This window comes from Crocodylus siamensis, chromosome 1, assembly GCF_052110815.1.
Source record: "Crocodylus siamensis isolate JL-2025a chromosome 1, ASM5211081v1, whole genome shotgun sequence".
Taxonomy (NCBI): Eukaryota; Metazoa; Chordata; order Crocodylia; family Crocodylidae; genus Crocodylus; species Crocodylus siamensis.
Genome location: NC_143395.1, coordinates 342,843,682 through 342,863,553, shown reverse-complemented (window position 1 = coordinate 342,863,553; position 19,872 = coordinate 342,843,682). Strand labels below are relative to the sequence as shown.

The 19,872-nt window shown below is 45.1% G+C and overlaps 1 protein-coding gene across 2 annotated transcripts in view; it reads left to right on the top strand.

Moving 5' to 3' along the window:
- Window positions 1-19,872, top strand: part of PIBF1 (progesterone immunomodulatory binding factor 1) — a 190,503-nt gene that overhangs the window by 129,153 nt on the left and 41,478 nt on the right. For both annotated transcript variants that reach the window (XM_090024439.1, XM_090024430.1), the window contains exon 15: window positions 4,986-5,116. In XM_090024439.1, coding sequence (XP_089880565.1) covers window positions 4,986-5,116 — 131 coding nt within the window. The remainder of the gene's footprint in view (window positions 1-4,985; window positions 5,117-19,872) is intronic.

Genomic DNA, 19,872 nt, shown 5'->3' with positions numbered 1-19,872 from the left:
AGAAAGGCAAAGCCCTCTTCAGTCCATACCATTCTGACCAAAGGGTAAAATTTCTTCATGACTCCAGATATGGCAATTGGTCTCACCTTGAGCAGAGGAGAAAGACCATCTAGCCAGGAGGAGAAAAACCATCTAGCCAGGAACCTCTGGGTTAAGTCCCAGCAGGAGCACTGGCACACTGCAGTCAAAATCCCTAGCCTTGGCTGCAGACAACACCCAATGCCTCTAAGAAAGGCTTTTAAAAAAACCCTGCCGTATAGATTCATAGAAAATTAGGGTTGGAAGAAACCTCAGGTGGTCATCTAGTCCAGCCCCCTTCTCAGGGCAGAACTATCCCCAATTATATCATCCCAGCTAAGGCTTTGTCTAACCAGGTCTTCAAAACCTTCAAGGATAGAGATTCCACAACCTCGCTGGGTAACCTGTTCCAGTGTTTTAATATCTTCCTAGTGAGAAACTTCTTCTGAATATCTAATCTAAACTTATCTTGCTGTAACTTGAGACCATTGCTCCTTGTTCTGTCATTTGCCACCACTAAGAACAGTCTGGCTCCATCTTCTTTTGAATCCTGCTTCAAGTAGTTGAATTAAATCCCCTCTTAGTCTTCTCTTCTCTAGACTAAATAAGCACAGTTCCCTAAACCTGTCCTCATAAGTCATGTGCTTCAGCCCCCTCACCACTGTCATTGGACTCTCTCTAACTTGTTCACATCTCTCCAGCTTGCCCTCCACTGGACTGTCTCTGGTTTGTACACATGCTTTCTGTGGCGGGGAGCCTAAAACTGGACGCACTACTCCAGATGTGTCCTCACCAGTGCTAAATAGAGGGGAATAATCACTTCCTCTCACCTGTTGGTAACACTCCTACAAATGCAGCCCAGGATGCCATTAGCCTTCTTGGCAACAAGGGCACACTGCAGGCTCATATTCAGCTTATTGTCCACGGTAACCTCCAGGTCCTTTTCTGCAGAGCTGCTGCCCAGCCAGTCAGCCGCCAGCCTGTACCAATACATGAGATTGTTCCGTACTAAGTGCAGGACTTTCTGCTTGACCTTGTTGAACCTCATGAGAATCCTTTTGGCCCAGTCCTCCAATTTGTCAAGATCACTCTGAATCCCAGCCCTACCCTTCAGCATATCTATTACTCCCCCCAGCTTGGTGTCATCTGTAAACTTGCTGAGGGTGCACTCTTTGTCATCTTCCAGGTCATTGTTGAAGACATTGAACAAAACTGGCCCCAGGAACTGATCCACTTCCCACTTGGTCCCCATCTCCCAGCAAACCTAGTTAAAGCCCTCCTCACTAGGTTAGCAAGTCTGTCTGCAAAGTTGCTCTTCCCTCTCTTTGTCAGATGGATCTCATCTCTTCCCAGCAGTCCTTCTTCTTGGAACGTCCTCCCTTAGTCAAAGAAACCAAAGCTCTGCTGGTGACATCACCTGCGTAGCCAGGCATTGATCTATAGAATGTGCCTGCTCCTGCCCGGGCCCTTTTCCTTGTCCACAAGAATTGAAGGGAACACCACCTGAGCTCCTGTCCCTTTCACCCTTGCGCCCAGAGCCCTGTAGTCACTTTTGTTCTGCTTAGGGTTTCCCCTGGCAATGTCATTGGAGCCCACATGGATGAGCAGCATAGGGTAGTAGTTAGAGGGCCAGATGAGTCTTGGTAATACCTCCGTGACATCTTGTATCTGGGCTCTGGGCAAGCAGCAGACTTCCCAAGACAACAGGTCAGGTCAGGTCAGGAGATGGATCCCTCCACCTCCTGCAGAAGGGAGTCCCCAACCACCACCACCCGTAGTTTTTTCTTGATGGTAGTTGTGTCAATCCTTCCCCTTTGGACATATGTAGCAGCAGGAGGGTAAAACAATTCCCTCTGGTTCCATTCAGCAACCAGCAAAACATGGGAAATAGCCATAGAAAAGCATAAGCATAGGCACATCTAGATCATGGCTATCTAGCCTTCTCTTGAACTCCACTGATGGAGTATCCACAACTTCCCTAGGCAGTATATTCCATTGCCTCACTGTTTTAAAAGTGAAGAAATATTTACTAATATCCAATCTAAACCTACTTTGCTGCAACTTCAAGCCATTGGTCTATGCCCTAGAAAAGATACCTAAGGAAGGATGCAGTAGAGGTCTATTAAAAAGTAGTATTATTGTATGTTTTTTAGCAAAAGCTGTTGATTTTATGCTTTTATTATCTGTTTTATGTTTTTAGCAAAAGTTGTGAAGAAATTACTATTACTATAAAATAATGAATAGGTTAGAACAAGTTAATAGCAATTTACTATTTATCATCTCTCATAGCATTGGAACTAGGGATCGTAAAATAAAAATATTGAAAGCAGCCTTAAATAAACAAAAGGGAGTTCTTTTTTTCATACAACATGTAATGAACTCATGGGAATCACTGCCTTAAGATCTTGTAAAGGCTAAAATTTAACCAAGTTCAAAAGTGGGTTAGAAACAATCCTGCAGTGCAAGTCCATCAGCAGGTAATAAACATGATGATAGGGCTGCAGTCTCCAAATTAGGATTTTTTTGATCTCTAAATGCTGGAACCTGTAAGGAAGCAGGGGACAGATCAGTCTGCATGAGCCCTGCATTAATATTCTTCCTCTCTGTGTAAGGTTCTGGAATCTCCATCCTTGGTGGTTTTTAAGGTTGGCTAGACAAAACCTTGGCTGGAATGATCTAGTTGGGGATGGTCCTGCTTTGAGCAGGGGCTTGAACTGGATGACCTTCTGACATCCCTTCCAACTCTAATTTTCTATGATTCCATCTCCTTGATGCCAGAGAGATACAGAATACTTGGCTAGATGGGCCTGTGGTCTGACCCAGAATGGCATCTCTTATGTTCTTATGTAAATGTTTGTTTTCTCAGTTTTCTCAGCATTCCTTGCTACCTCCAGTATTCTTTGGGAATCCCCGCCCAGCCAGAGGCTCACTGTTAGCTACCCCACTAGTGGATTGGGGTAGGGGCCTGGGACCTTCCCGTCCTCCACAGATCTTTCCAAGCCTCCTGCCCTGGCAGGGGCAAGGAGCTTCCTGCTGCCAGGGCAGGGGGACATTGTGCCCCCCTGGGCTCCACCACTGGAGTCCACCCTTGTGGGCAGCAGGCAGCTCCAGGGGGCAGGAAGCAGTCTCCCAGCCCCCACCAGGAGACAGCTGTCTCCTGGTCCTGTGCTCCTAGCCCCTGGGCTAGCACTCTGGGGGTGCCTAGAGCTCACTTTAGCTGCTGCGGGGTGGGGCAGTGAATAGCTGGAGGGAGCAGAAGCAATATGCTGCCAGGAGCAGCAAATCTGCTCCCAAATGGATATACATGTAGACACCTGCCCAGGGTGGGTTTTGTCCAAAGTAAATTATTCTTGAGTAAACCCATCCAGCAGCATTTTCATGTGTAGATCTGCTCAGTTTCTTAGAAAGAGTGTATTTGAAAACTTTTGTCTGTTTTTCTCACAAGTAACTTGGAATTTTACTGTAGACAGGAAATACTTCTTTCCTGTCTCGGCATTATTTTTAAGTGGGAGCAAGAGAGAATTATTATGCATTCCCTAGATTTTAGAGAAGTCTTAAAATATTACTTAAATAGGAGTAGTTCCTTCAGGAAATAAGATTTTTTGTTTTATTTGGAGCAGCAAAAAATGGGACAGCTACCCTCTAAGTCTTTTTTGGCAAATGTAAATTGTTTCATCTCTTCATGATTATTATAAACGAACTGGAAAAAATGTAACTATCTTCAGTTAAATCCATTCCAGAGTAGTCTGTATCTAAATAGTAAAGGGTTTTATTTTATATAGAAAATGTATTGGTTCTTATCCTAGACATCTACACTCTTCCACCTGTTTGGAATGTGAAATGTTGATATTTGGTCTTCACTGAGCACTGGTTTTAGGCAGTGATCTTGTATTCACTTGTTATACCCATCATATCACATTTGTCATTGCTTTTCTACCCCGGTAGTTTCCTACTGCTAAATAGTTCTGGAGGTTCCCTTATACTGTTTTAGATTTAGATTTGTTGGCCTAGTTTATGTATTGTTGTTGTTGTTGACTAGAAAAGGTTTTTTTTCTTCCATTAGTTTTCTGTGGGCCTTCAGAGACTTCAGCTTCCACTCTAGAATAAGACAAAAAATTGATTGTATGAAAGCCACGTTATCTGCTTTCAGTGGGTGCACCTACACATGCACTTCACTCTAGAGTAGACTAATTAACTCCACATGAAATTATCACCATATACATGTGTACTGGTATTAGGACATAGTAAATTAATTAACTCCACTGTAAGATAGTATTGTCAGGGACAGTACTGTCTTACAGTGGTGTACTTGTGTGTGCTGAAACACACCTGTAGATGGTGACAGGGGCTGGCTGGAGCATGAGAGTACTAAGGTACAGGGGCCGCATGCCACCTAACCATGCACTTTAGCACTGTCATGCCCCAGCCAGCCCCAATGCTTCCCCCTAGGTCCCCTGCCAGCCCAGAGCTGCTCCACCCTAGCTCAAAGTTCTGCAGTCCCAGGTATATGTGAAGACACTGTGCCTGGAAACAGTTGGCTCTAGCATGAACTGTGCTGGAGTTTATTGCTCTGCCTTAATTGTATGTGTAAATGCACCCAGTGAGAACAACCATCTGAGACACTGTCTGCACTCACATTTTTCTAACCTGTAAGTCTACACCATTGCAGCCATATTTGTGAAAATTTATTCCATTAAAAACAATGCTAAAAGCAGTTTCAGTGGAGTTTAGAAGGCAGAAGTTGACTGTGGAGTATCGTCAGTGGAATTCAAGGGAGTGTAAGTCAAGTAAAAAGATAGAAGCAGATGTAGAAAATAAGTTCAGAAAATAGACTGAGAATGTAATGTTAAAGGGTTGTACACATTCATCATGAAATGAATACCAAGGTTACTCCTCTGTTTTATCATAGGGTATCTATAGTTGTATTTTGTAAATGTTTAACTGTTAACACTGCTTTCTTTTATCAGCTTGACCGAGCCAATTCTTTGTTGAGTCAAGTGCAACAGCCATACAAGTACCTCATTGAAACTGTAAAACAGAGAGACGCTCAGATACATTTACAGAAAGAACATATTGCACAACTTGAAAAAGATGTCAGGTAAATAAAAAAATTACTACATATGCCATTTTAAATTGAATCTTGAACTATTTTGTATTCATTAACTGCATTCTACTACTTGGCAAATAATACTGTCCCTTATAAAATTCCTATTGTATTGTCATGTAATTCTCATATTCAGAGCTTTCCTCATAGTGTCACAGAGAAAAGTCTTCAGAGTTGGGAAAAGGCAACGGGGAAGGAGTCAGATTTGAAAAGGAGTTTGGTGGTGAGGGTGGGGAAGGAAGTAGTAGTTCATCAGACCTATAAGACAGAGCAGGAAAATAAGTTTGAAGTAGAGAGTGACTGCACAGTAGAGAAGTCCATTGGGAGGGTGTGCATGCAAATTATTTTTTTGTTCCACTGTTATAATTTTAGCTATTATTATTCAGTGTTATTATAGTAGCTCATCTTAAAGAAATGCATTCTTTCATACCACCATGAAACAGGTTCATTCTCTTCATCTACAGATAAATATCTTCTAATACCCACCCAGAGTATATCTTTCATTTGAGCTGTCTGACTGAGGAAGAGCCAATACTTTGTTCTAGGTTTAAGCTTTTTGGATATTTTGCCACAACTTGACCCTCCTGAAACAGACAATTCAAAAATCAGTATTTTTCCCATAATTCACGACAGGTCTCTTGGCCTTTTCTACATATATAACATCTTTATAGACAAAGTAGGCTTGAAGCTATTAAGACTTGTCTTGGTATTAAATTATATTGTGAAATAGGTGGTATGCATATGTATTTGTACAAAAATGTCTTATGTGATAGAATATAAAGGATAATAAATATACGTAAGGGAGCCTTTTTCAGTCCTGCATCACAGTTATTACAGAAACTTCCTGAACAGATCATGGAACTCATTTCTAAGATCAGATATTTCATGGTCGTTGGAACATGCAAGATGCCAAATGCTGTATAAACATTAGAACTGTTTGATGGCTTGCTGCTCTCTAAAGTGCTTTTTGGCTCATCATTCAAAATAGATATTATGGATATTTCTGGACAACACAACAGCAATGTTCTGCCTCAAGATGCAGGCAGGGGACCTTACTCCCAACCACTTTGCCACAGATTTGATTAGTTTAGAACAGGAAACATGGCAGTATTGATTTTTGATACAGTAACATGGGAATAATATTTAATTCAAAGATCATGTTTTAGCCAAATGTTTTTCCCATAGTTCCCAATGCCATGTATTTCTTTTAAGCTGGTTACTAGTAAAATAACTAATATTGACATTTAACTTGTCATAATTAGGCTTCAGACTCTGTAGCTTAATGAAATGATTAGGAAGAATTTATATTTCACTTAATAGCTTAAAACTTTTGATTTACATTGCTGCCCTCCCTTTAATTTTGTTTTGTATAGCTCTAGCTTTCCAAAGCAAATTTAAAGTGGCAGTGGAGTATAGGCAAAAATCCCCAGGTGGCATAAATCCTATGTTGCTGGCCCTGTGTTATTCGTGTAACGGTCCATAACATAAGAGGCATGTTCAGAGCATGGTCAGAGAAAAGGGGAGCTTGTACTCAAGCAGTCTTCAGCTTCCAAAATGGTTGGTTGATGTCTCTTGATGCTGGAAACAAATTAGAATAGTTGTGAAATAAGCCCTGTCTCAGTTGCCCCCGGAGCCGGTTGAGAAAGTGTGGAGTAGAGTGACTTACAGATAGTTTCCTTCTGTTTTTGTGCTGAGTGAAGCTTTGATAGGTCATAGGACCTGGTCCAGTGCTTCCTAGATTGTGGCTCATAGACTATATTGCCCTTGAGACTTTCTGTTATTTGTGGCCACAGGAAATTAAAAAGTTAAAAATAAGAGAGACAGGGAAGGCCACATATGATGTTGTCCAGAGTTGATTCGTTCAGTATTGTTAATCCCAGGCCAGGATCTAGCCCCTTGTTTCTGCCTGTCAGTTTACTAGTTGCTTTCAATTAGATACAGAATATTATTGCAAACACTAGGTCTAGAAAAGTAATAATATTTAATTTTTCTCAAATACAAACTTAAATTCTGCTTAAATTAGTTGATACCATCCAAAAAGCATTGGTGGAGCATAAAAGCCATACTTTGCAGAGCCTGTCCCATTCTGTCTTGGAAATGTGTTAAGTTCTTTGAAGGTGAAATTAGTAACTGTAATTTTTATTTAATGGGGTTTTTTTCACTTTTAACCCTCTGGAACTTGGAAACTGGGCTTTGTTATATTCTGTAATTACCTAAACTGTATAAATACCACAGAAAGTTTCATAGCTAATGAGTATACCTTTTTTTGTATAGAAAACCATTTTTACTAGTGACTATTTTGGCATCAGTTTTTCAGACTCTTGGTCTTGAGTATTAGGCCTTTGAAAGTCACAGTTAGTGATTTACAGATATAATTTGAAAGCTTTGTTTTATGTTTGTTTGAATGGTATGCTCCCATAAGAGCAGTCTACTCTTAGACAAAACTGTAGTTGTTAGCTATGGGGATATTTTTTTTTCCTTACCCTCTATTAAAGGAACCTCTCTAACATTCAGTTCTTTATCCAGAAATGAAAACACCATGGTTAACACATTGCATGAAAAGAAATACCTTGTGACTTTGTATGTCATGCTGTGGGAAAACAAGTCTGTGAGTTTCGTTCTTATGTATGCAAAGAAATAATTGTAGTTTAGTACTTAGTTTTCTGCTAAAAGCATCTAGGTATATAAATAACTAAAGGCATTAAACAAGACTTCATTCATAAAGCAAGGGTATTTATTTTAAACATAAGTACTCAGATTTCTCAGTACCAATGGTTAATTTTTAAAGTGACTAACTGATCCAAAAGCACTTTTAAAAAGCCTGACTGTGTTGCAGATCTAGAAATAGTACAAGGCGTTAGCTCACTAAAGACCTAAGTACCAAAATGTTTCATACCTATACATCTCTAATTGCCATCCAAGGAGAATGTTCAACACGGGTTCATAGATTCATAGATTCATAGATGCTAGGGTCGGAAGGGACCTCAATAGATCATCGAGTCCGACCCCCTGCATAAGCAGGAAAGAGTGCTGGGCCTACATTACCCCAGCTAGATACACATCCAACCTTCTCTTGAATACCCCCAGGGTAGGGGAGAGCACCACCTCCCTTGGGAGCCCGTTCCAGACCTTGGCCACTCGAACTGTGAAGAAGTTCCTCCTAATATCCAATCTAAATCTGCTCTCCTCTAGCTTGTGGCCATTATTTCTTGTAACCCCCGGGGGCGCCTTGGTGAATAAATACTCACCTATTCCCTTCTGTGCCCCCCTGATGAACTTATAGGTAGCCACCAGGTCGCCTCTCAACCTTCTCTTGCGGAGGCTGAAAAGGTCCAGTTTCTCTAATCTCTCCTCGTAGGGCCTGGCCTGCAGGCCCTTAACCATACGAGTGGCCCTTCTCTGGACCCTCTCCAGGTTATCCGCATCCTTCTTGAAGTGCGGCGCCCAGAATTGCACGCAGTACTCCAGCTGCGGTCTGACCAGCGCCCGATAGAGGGGAAGTATCACCTCCTTGGACCTATTTGTCATGCATCTGCTGATGCACGATAAAGTGCCATTGGCTTTTCTGATGGTTTCGTCACACTGCCGACTCATGTTCATCTTGGAGTCCACTAGGACTCCAAGATCCCTTTCCACTTCCGTGCCACCCAGCAGGTCATTTCCTAGGCTGTAGGTGTGCTGGACATTTTTCCTCCCTAGATGCAGCACTTTGCATTTCTCCTTGTTGAACTGCATTCTGTTGTTTTCTGCCCACTTGTCTAACCTGTCCAGGTCTGCTTGCAGCTGTTCCCTGCCCTCCGGCGTGTCCACTTCGCCCCATAGCTTAGTGTCATCTGCAAACTTGGACAGAGTACATTTCACCCCCTCGTCCAAGTCGCTGATGAAGACATTAAAGAGTATCGGTCCAAGCACCGAGCCCTGCGGGACCCCACTGCCCACACTCTTCCAGGTCGAAACCGACCCATCCACCACAACTCTCTGGGTGCGACCCTCCAGCCAATTCTCCACCCACTGGACTGTGCAGTAATCCAAGTCACAGCCCCTTAACTTGTTCACCAGTATGGGGTGGGATACCGTATCAAAGGCCTTCCTGAAGTCCAAGTATACGACATCCGCCCCTCCTCCTGCGTCGAGGCGTTTTGTGACCTGGTCATAAAAAGAGACTAGATTGGTCAGGCACGATCTACCTGCCACGAACCCGTGCTGGTTTCCCCTCAGCATAATTTGTCCTGCCGGGCTCTCACAAATGTGAGCCTTGATGATTTTCTCAAAGATTTTGCCAAGGATGGAGGTGAGACTGACTGGCCTATAGTTACCCGGGTCCTCCTTCCTCCCCTTCTTGAAAATGGGAACCACATTGGCCCTTTTCCAGTCCTCCGGGACTTGACCCGTGCGCCACGAGCATTCAAATATTCCCGCCAGTGGCTCTGCAATGATGTCAGCCAGTGCCTTCAGTACCCTCGGATGGAGCTCATCCGGGCCTGCCGACTTAAAGGCATCCAGTTCCTCCAAGTGACCCTGCACCACCTCAGGGTCCACGCATGGAAGTCTGGTGCCTTGCTGCTGCCTCCCTACACTCCCAGTGAGAGACTTGTCATGCCTCTCGCTTAGGAACACTGAGGCGAAGAACTCGTTGAGGAGTTCAGCCTTGTCCCCTCTGTCCGTCACCAATTGTTTCTGCCCATTTAGCAGGGGTCCTATTCCTCCCTGGGCCTTCCTTTTACTCCCTATATATCTAAAAAACAATTTCTTATTGTCTTTTACTTGGGTTGCCATCCTCAGCTCCATGGTAGCTTTGGCCTGTCTAACTGCCTCCCTACAAGCATGAGCAGAAGAGGTATATTCCTCTTTGGTGATCTCTCCCTGTTTCCACTTTTTATGTGCTCCCCTTTTGGCCCTTAGTCTGCCCTGGATTTCTCTGGTCAGCCAGGGAAGCCTCCTGGCCCCTTTCCCTCTTTTACCTCGCAGGGGGATCGTCTCGCTTTGTGCTCGAAGGATAGCTTCCTTAAGGCACAGCCACCCTTCTTGGGCTCCCATCATTTCAAAACTACTACTCTGCAGTGCATCCTTCACTAATCGCCTGAGTTCACTGAAATCAGCTTTCCTAAAGTCCAGCACGTTCACCCTACTGGTTACCTTACCCACTCGACGCCTTATGTTGAATTGTACTTTTAGGTGATCACTGTCCCCCAGATGGCTACCGATCTGTAGGTCCCCTACTATGTCATCCCCCGTTGCCAATACCAGATCCAGTAAGGCATTCCCCCTAGTGGGACCATGTACCTCCTGCGTCAGGTGGAGGTCCTGTACACAGGTTAGAAACCTGCGTGAGCGGTGGGACTTTGCTGTCTGTGTCTCCCAGCAGATGTCCGGGTAGTTTAGGTCCCCCATGACCACCGCCTCTTTAGCTTTTATGGTCTCTGAGAGTTGCCTCAGGAGCCCCAAATCTATTTCTTCCCCTTGATGTGGGGGTCTGTAGCAGACCCCTACCACCAAATTCTTTTCTCCTTGCCCCCCATGTAGCCTAACCCACAGTCCTTCTACTTCCTCATCCTTTGATTCTGTCTTGATGAGGGTTGATGTATATTGCTCCTTAACATAGAGCGCAACCCCTCCCCCCCTTTTCCCCACTCTGTCCTTTCTGTACAATCTATAGCCCTCAATATGTACCGCCCAGTCGTGGGATGGATCCCACCAGGTTTCCGTCAGCCCCACTAAGTCGTAGTCGTTTAGTGCAACCAGGAGCGCTAGTTCATCCTGCTTGTTCCCCATGCTCCTAGCATTAGTATATAGGCACTTGAGCCCTGTGACTGGTGCTTTTGCTACCCCCTCGCTCCAAGTCCTAAAGGGCTTTTTGTCTCTAACCTTCCCGTTCCTTACCTGTGCCGTATTGCTGTCCACCCCCTGTTTTTCACGTTCCCAAAGCTCTCTTTCTTCAGGCTGGGCTGTCCTTGTTGGTGCCACCTGGTTTGGTGGTCCACAGCCTCCCCCACCCTCATCTTCCCCTCCCCCCGACGAGCCTAGTTTAAAGCCCGCCGGAGGAGATCCGCCAACCTGGAAGAAAACACACGCTTACCTTTGGGGGACAGGTGAAGCCCATCCCAGCTGAGCATGTCCCTCGTTGTAATGTGTGGGTCATTGTCCAGGAAGCCGAAGCCTGGGTTGTGAAAGGAGTTTATCCACCATTTTTACTATGGGGTGGGAGGAAGTAATACTGTTTTGTGCAACTTGTTTTACCTGTTAAAAAGTGCTTTGCATTGTTGATTTACAGAGTTAAGAAAATAATGATGATGCTCTGTTATATTTTATGTTGAGAAAGCAAAAAAACAAAGCATGATTTTTTTCTGTATTGTATATATTGTCTTCTAAATCACAGCTTAAAAAGTATGCTTTTTACTTGTGGGCTGGGATTCTAATTGTCTAGCTCTCAGTGAAACTGATGAAAGGTAGGTAAATAAATCCTTGTTCCTGTGGTCTTGAATTTGAATCAGTTTCCTGGCTGAGGAGGGAGAGATGGATAGAGGTAGTCAACCAAAGACTGCGGTGCTGGTGTCATAATGAAGGCTTCGGCTTCCATGATCACAGTCTGTTCTTCGGTGAGAGAGGCAGTGGTCTGCTAGGGAGAGACAGCCTGCACCTCACTTCACTGGGAAGGAAGCTCTTTTCAGCCAGAATGGCTGACCTACTTGACCAGGCTTTAAACTAATCCCACCAGGGGATGGGTGGAATACCACCAAAGCAAGCCTGCTAGGCTTTCACTACAAAACCAGCAGGTTAGGGCACCCAAGGGAGATCACTCCTACCCCAGCCCTGGAAAAAGCCAGCCTGCTTAGTGGGTACTTTGCATCGGTTATTCACCAGCCCAAAGAGACCGCCCTACCTAACATGATGCAGGATGGCCAGGGTGAGGGTGAATTTATACCCAGCTTCAGTGTAGACTTTATAAAGGAGTAGCTTGAGAGGCTGGACAACTTCAAGTCAGCTGGTCCTGACAGATTGCACCCCAGAGTACTTAAGGAGCTGTCAGGCATCATAGCCCAGCCACTGGCAAGGATACCTGAGAACTCGTGGTGCTCAGGTGAAGTATCCAAAGATTGGAAGAAAGCCAACCTGGTGCTGATATTCATGACAGGGAGGAAAGTAGATCCGGGGAATTACAGACAAATCTGCTTGACCTCAATCTCTGGAAAGATTCTGGAAAAAGGTATCAAAGAGACCATACTCGACAAGCTGGCTGATAGTAACTTCCTGCAGGACAGCCAGTACAGGTTTGTTGTGGGTAGGTCTTGTTTGGCCAATCTCATCTCCTCCTATGACCAGGTCATGTATCACCTGGACAGGGGAGAAGAGATTGACATCATATATCTGGACTTTAAAAAACTCTTTGATTTGGTGTTCCATGATCTTCTCATGGAAAAATTGGCCAACTGCGGCCTTGGCCACATCACAGTCCAGTGGCTGGGGAATTGACTCCGAGGTTGGACCCAGAGAGTGGTAGTCGACGGAAGTGAATCATGGTGCTCCATGACCAGTGATGTCCCCAGGGTTCCGTCCTTGGACCTCTACTCTTTAACCTCTTTATTAACGATGTGGACAATGGTGTCAGAAGTGGACTGAGCAAGTTCACTGATGTCACTAAACTTTGGGGTAGAGCTTCCACACCTGAGGATAGGCTGGTGATTCAGGCTGTCCTAGATAGGCTTAGAAAGGTAGGCTTAGAAAGTGGTTGGATATAAACCTGATGTCATTCAATACAGAAAAATGCAAGGTACTCCACCTTGGAGAAAAAACCCGCAGCACGTTTATAGGCTCGGCAGTGCTACACTCACTAGCACCATGCCTGAAAGGGACATGATTGACCACAAGATGAACATGAACCACCAAGGCAATGTCACAACTGGTAAAGCAAACAAAACTCTGGCTTCCATCAATAGATGCTTCTCAAGTAAATCTCAGGATGTCATCTTCCCACCGTACTCAGCCTTGGTGAGGCCACAACTGGAGTACTACATCCAATTCTGGGATCCACAATTCAAGAAGGATGTGGAGAAGCTTCTGAGAGTCCAGAGGAGAGCCACGCACAGGATCAGAGGGCAAGAGAGGCTTTATGAAGAGAGGCTGAGAGCCATGGGACTCTGGCCTAGAAAAGTGCAGGCTCAGGGGTAACCTGGTGGCTGCCTATAAGTACATAAGGGATGTGTATCAGGATCTGGGGGAACGCCTGTTCACCAGAGTACCCCAAGGGATGACAAGGTCCAATGGTCACAAACTCGTCCAAGACCATTTCAGGCTGGACATAAGGAAAAGCTTCTTTACGGTCTGAGCCCCCAAGGCCTGGAATAGACTCCTTCCAGGGGTGGTGCAGGCATCTACTTTGGGCTCTTTCAAGAAATATTTGGACACTTACTTTGCTGGGATCCTTTGACCCTAGCTGACTTCGTGCCACTGGGGCAGGGGGCTGAACTCAGTGATCTATTAATCCTGCTGTTGGGGTTTCCAGCAATCCAGCCCTTACTGCTATCATCAGGAGAAAATCTCCAGGCTCTTGGTGGAGCCCTCAAACTTACAGTCATCTTTTCCTTGACCATCTCTGATCTCAAGAGCCTTGTCCTGCTTCCTTTTGCCAAACAACCTTCCTTATCTCTTCCTCATTCTTCTTTAAATCAAGGCAGTCAGAGCCATCTACAGGGGAATCACTCCCCCTTGGTACCTGGTTGGACCCTTAGTGCCTTCCTTAGTACTCCTATCAATGGCTCTTCCTATTGGAATGCAATCAGCCATTGTCACTTAATAGTTTTGTAGCCTCCGTTTTTTCTTCAGCAGCCCCTTGCAGTCAAGGGTGATTGGCTTCCATGATTGTTTTATCTGTGGGTCCAAAGATGGATCATAGAAAATTAGGGTTGAAAGGGACTTTAGGAAGTTTAGTCCAACCCCCTGCACAAAACAGGACCATCCCCCACTATATCATTTGAGCCAGGGCTTTGTCTAGCTAGGTCTTAAAAACCTTGAGTGATGGAGATTCCACCACCTCTCTAGGTAGCCTGTTCCTGTGTTTCACCACCTGCCTAGTGAATAAGTTTTTCCTAATATCCAGCCTAAACCTCCCTTGCTGCAACCTGAGACCATTGCTCCTTTTTCTGTCATCTGTCACCACTGAGAACAGTCTAGCTACATCCTCTTTGGAACCACCCTTCAGGTATTTAAAGGCTACTATCAAATCCCCCCTCACTTTCTCTTCTGCAGACTAAATAAATCCAGTTCCCTCAGCCTCTCCTCATAAGTCATGTTTCTCAGCCTCCTAACCATTTTCATTGCCCTCCAATGGACTCTTACCAACTTGTCCACATCTTTTCAATAGTGCGGGGCCCAGAACTGGACACAGTACTCCAGATAAGGCCTCACCAGTGCCAAATAGAAGGAAATAATCATTCCCTTCAAACGGCTAGCAACATTCCTATTAATGCAACCCAGTATGCTGTTAGACTCCTTGGCAACAAGGGCACAGTGCTGACTCATATCCATCTTATTGTCCACTGTAACCTCCAGGTCCTTTTCTGCAGATGATGAGACCAGTCCGAGATCTATACAGTCTGCTGCAACTTGGACATGTATTTCTACGTGGGGTGGGTGGCTCTGGTTTCTTGATTCAGTCTGTGACCTGCTATTTCTGTCACTCTCACTTTTCTGTCTCCTATTGTCGTTGTAAGTTTTCAGAGTATTTGGCAGATTCTTGCCAAAAGCTCTTCCTCCATTTGGGGCCGTTCTGGGCAATATTCTCCCATGAGTTTATGTTGATGTTGCATTTTTTCAAATTGACATTAAAAACGTCCTTGAAGTGCTTCCTCTGCCCTCCTTGAGTTTCTGTGCCCTCCAGCTTGACTGAGCTGGGAAAATAAAACTTGCTTTGGGAGTCTGGGATCTGACACCATATGATGTGGCCAGCCCAGCAAAGTTGATGTTGGATGATCATCACCTTGATGATAGTGGTGTTTGCTTGTAACAGAACACTAATTTTGATGCATCTGTTCCCACTGAATTCAAAGGATCTTCCACAGGCAGCATTGATGGTACTTCTCCAACAATTTGAGGTGTCTCCTACATGTTATCCATGTCTCAGCTCTGTATAGTATGGTGGGGATCAGAACTGCTTGATAAACCATGAGCTTGGTTTTGGTTCTGATATTGCAGTCTTCAAACACCTATTTCCTCAGGCCTCCGAAGGCTGTACTTGCACATTTGAGGAGAAGTTGGATTTCTTCATCAATGTCAGCTGTTTGTGAGAGATGGCTTCTGAGGCACAGGAAATGATCAGTGTTCTCCCAGAGTCTCACTGTCAATCTGAATTACCAGAGCTGGGGACTGCTCCTTAAGAGCTTGTTGATGGAGTACCTTAGTTTTCTGAATGTTAAGTGTCAGTCCCATTTTCTTGTATGACTCAGTAAAGTTGTTGCCAATTGTCTGAAGGTTTGTCTCTGAGTGAACACAGACTACAACATCATCAGCATACTAGAACTCAATGATTGAGGTCAAGGTGGTCTTGGTTTTGTTGTAGAGTTAGCTAAAATTAAACAGCTCACCATCCATTTGGTAATTTAGCTCCATTCTGACTGGAAGCTTGCTGGTGATCAAGTGTATCATTGTGGTTAAGGAATATTGAGAAGAGTTGGAGCGATGACACAACCTTGCTGAACTCCCATCTTAATTTCAAAGGGATCGCTGGTAGTTGCGTTACTGAGAACCACTATTCGCATACTGTCATGGAGCAGGCAGCGAACAATGATTAATTTCAGTGGGCATCCATGTGTCAGAAGGAACCCCTTCAGTGCTTCTTGGCTGACAGAGTTGAAGGCTTTGGCCTCTCAAAAGAAAGCCATGGAGAGAGGTTTATGATGTTCCTGGCATTTTTCCTGCAGCTGGTGAGCTGTGAAGATCATGTCAGTTGTGCCGCTTGATATCTTACTTAAACCAGGGATTGGCAAAATGGCAGGTCTGTCTGGCAGACATGGGGGAAGACTGGAGTGCTCATCAACTTTCCCCAACACCTCCCCCTCCCTCAGCCTGGGCGAGCACGGATGGAGCAGGGCATGGTGGCATCATCTCCTCTGGTGCATTCCCATTGTTTCTTACCCAGGAAGGGGTGCGCCAAGTGTCGCCAGCCACACACAGCACACCATGGTGCCTCCCTGCCCCGCACCTCAGCTCGGTCTGTGCCTACTCCCAGGAGTAGGGACAGAGAGGACACGAAGACAGCGGTGCCCCTCTGCGGGCTCCACACACCCACCCAGCCAGGGGAAGGGGGGCTCACACACACAGGCTGCTATCACACTACTGTGCTGCACCGCAGCCAGCCATGGACAACCGGCATGGTGGCAGCTGCCATCGTGCCACCACACTGCCACTTGCACATGGCGGCCACCACCACCACAGGACCGCTGCTCCCCACACTGCTTGCCCACGGCCATGCGAGCAGCAGTGTGGTGGTGGCATGAGGGTGTCTGCCATGCACATGGCTCCCCTTCCCCCCAGCTGGGCAGGCATGTGTAGCCTGTAGAGGGGCACCACTGCCCTCGTGCCCCTGGCCCTGCTCCTGGGAGTGGGCACAGACCAAACTGAGGTGGGGAGGCTCTGTGGTGTGCCGCATGGAGCCAGCGGCCCCTGATGTGCCCCTCTCCTTCTCTGTGTGTGGCCCACAGAGGAGTACCACTGCCCTCACCTCTCTGGCCCTGCTTCTGGGAGTGGCACAGAGACACATTCCCCCACCTTCTTGATCTGCCCTCCCCCAACTCCTTCCTTTTCACTTGTCCCACCCCATCCTCCCAAACACACCTATATGCTGGGGGGAGGGTGGTGTCTGTGTCTCTGCCTGCATGTGTGGGGCTGGGGGGCTGCTGGGGAAGTGAAGGACACAAGCAGGGTTCGGGGGAGTGAGGGGCAGCAGCAGGGCTGAGGGAGGCTGTGGGGGTCCTTTAATTTTAATCACAGATTTGAGGGGGGTTGTCAGAGAATTTGCAGTTTTTTATCAGGGTCAACAAGGTCTCCGTGTTGATAATTCAAGGCTGAGGTTGACATGGAGTTGAAAACACTCTTGTCAACAGCGGTCTCAATTGAGGTGTTCAAAATGTTCCTTCCAGCAGGCATTGATGGCTCCCCTTTCCTTGATCAGGTCTCCTCCATCCTTACATCTTAGGGGTGTTGGTCCCTGAGTATTCTTACTGTAGATGGCTTTGATGGCATTGAAAAAACAGTACACATCATGGGTGTCAGGGAGATATTTAATCTCCTTCACCTTGTCTTTGCAGCTTCTCTGTTTATTAGACACACAAAGCCAGAGCTGTTCTAACAGGCAGATAGACATTAACTAGAGAGGAGCCATTAACTAGAGGACACCTGATCTGACCATAGTCTAAATCATGTCACAAAATTACAGATATGTGTATACAGAGTAACATGAGCAATGCAGCCATGGAAGAGACTAAAGTAAACAAAGTTTATTGTTAGTTTTGAAAAAAGATCAAACATGAAAATAGTTAATTTAACTCAGAAGAATGTCAAATGCATATGGCAATAAGGTATATGAGTAGGGGTCTACTCAATTCACAACTCTGCAGAAATCACAGAAAATCTGGATTGTCTGTGACAACAACTTTAACAAACTAAATAAAAAAATAATGCTGGCTCCCCAGTGGGAGCCAGCAATCCTCACTGCTGCAGGCTAGTCTACAGGGGGACAAGGCAGAAGAAAGGTGCCAGCAGGCAGGGTGGCACAAAGGGCAGCATAGAACATGGCAGCCATGCCCTCATCCATCCTCCCCCCTCTGGGGCCTCTCTAATCAGTGCTGAGGGCTGGGGCCAGCCGAGCACATCCAGGAAGCATCTGAAAAATTTGCTCTTTATGCTGTGACCAACCCACAAAAATTGTTTAGTCTCACCATGATTTAAGTAAGTCCCTATGTGTGAGTAATAGTGACACTGGAAAGCTTAAAGAAAAAACAGAGTAAAAACAAGTCTGTAAAATTTGTATGTTCAGCTCTTGCTAGGAAAAGTCAAAATAGATACTTGTCTATCTACATACCTGTTGTTTTGCAAATGTTCTTATATGCAACATGTCTACCTACACAATTTTAAATTTCAGTGCATAGATGCTGGTGGTCATGTTTGTTTTAGTAATGTTATAATACCCAGATAGGGACCCTATTATGCTAGATGTCGTACAGGCCTGACAAAGAATGTCTTACATTCAAAAGCATGCCTAACTCAATCCCTACTACATAGTGCATCCAGGAAAAGACATCACCCTAAGAAATCCTTGCCTCTCACAGATGTTATGTGTATACACCACTGAGAAAGGCATAGATCCTGTCCAAAGAGCAGTTTGGAAAACATTACACTCTGAAAGGAACAATATTTTTCTAAAGCTAAACTGATGGGCAATAAAGAATGTATAGCAAATAGTATACCAGGATGTAGTTAGTGCGTATTGGATTATCTTAAATTTACGTTATCTTGTATTTCATAATATTAACAAATGGAAGCTATCAGTTTTGTAGTACATTAAGGGAAGCTTAAAAAACGAGCCAACATCTCAAGTTCAGACTTTTTTAAAGGGTCTGAATCTCTGTAAATCATGACATTCTATCTTCTAAAAATAAAACCCCATAAGATGTCTCATATTGATCACCTAAAATCACAAGGAACTTTTGAAATTTTTTACCAGGAATTTGCAGAACATTAAATGAAATGGCTCAATAAACATTTTTGAGCATTTTTTAAAATGTTTTCTTACATACTTTTGGGGATCCTAGATGGTTCAACTCACTGCCTCCTCTGTACCACCAGTGTTTCTTTTCCCAGATGGCACTCTGTGAGGCAGTAGTTATGTTTAATCCTGCAATATTTCTAGTTTCACCTCTTTACAATAATAATTTAAGTGGATGGCCAATATAAGGAGCTGGCGCACATCATAGCCCAGCCTCTGGCATGGATCTTTGAGAACTCCTGGAGCTCTGGTGTTATGCCCAAAGACTGGAAGAAGGCCAATGTAGTGCCTATCTTTAAGAAACGGAGGAAAGTGGATCCGGCAAACTATAGGCCCATCAGCCTGACCTCTGTACCGGGGAAGGTCTTAGAAAAGTTTATTAAAGAGACCATCTTTAATGTACTGGCCGACACCAACATCCTAAAGGATAGCCAGCACGGGTTTGTTGCAGGTAGGTCTTGCTTGACCAATCTCATTTCCTTCTATGACCAGGTGACCTATTACCTGGACAAGGGAGAAGAGATTGATGTCATATATCTTGACTTCAAAAAAGCCTTTGATCTGGTATCCCATGATCACCACTTGGCGAAACTGGCCAATTGTGGCCTTGGGTCCACCATGATCCGCTGGCTGGGGAATTGGCTCCATGGTCGGACCTAGAGGGTGGTAATTGATGGAAGTCAATCATCATGGTGCCCTGTGACTAGTGGGATCCCCCACGTCTCTGTCCTTGGACCCATATTGTTCAACATCTTCAATAATGATGTGGACATTGGAGTCAGAAGCGGACTGGCCAAGTTCGCCAATGACACCAAACTTTGGGGCAAAGCATCCACACCAGGAGACAGGGAGGTGATCCAGGCTGACCTGGACAGGCTCAGCAAATGGGCAGATGAGAACCTAATGATGTTTAATGCTGAAAAATGCAAGGTTCTCCACCTTGGGGGAAAAAAACCCTGCAGCATCCTTATAGGTTCAGCAGTGCTACACTGGC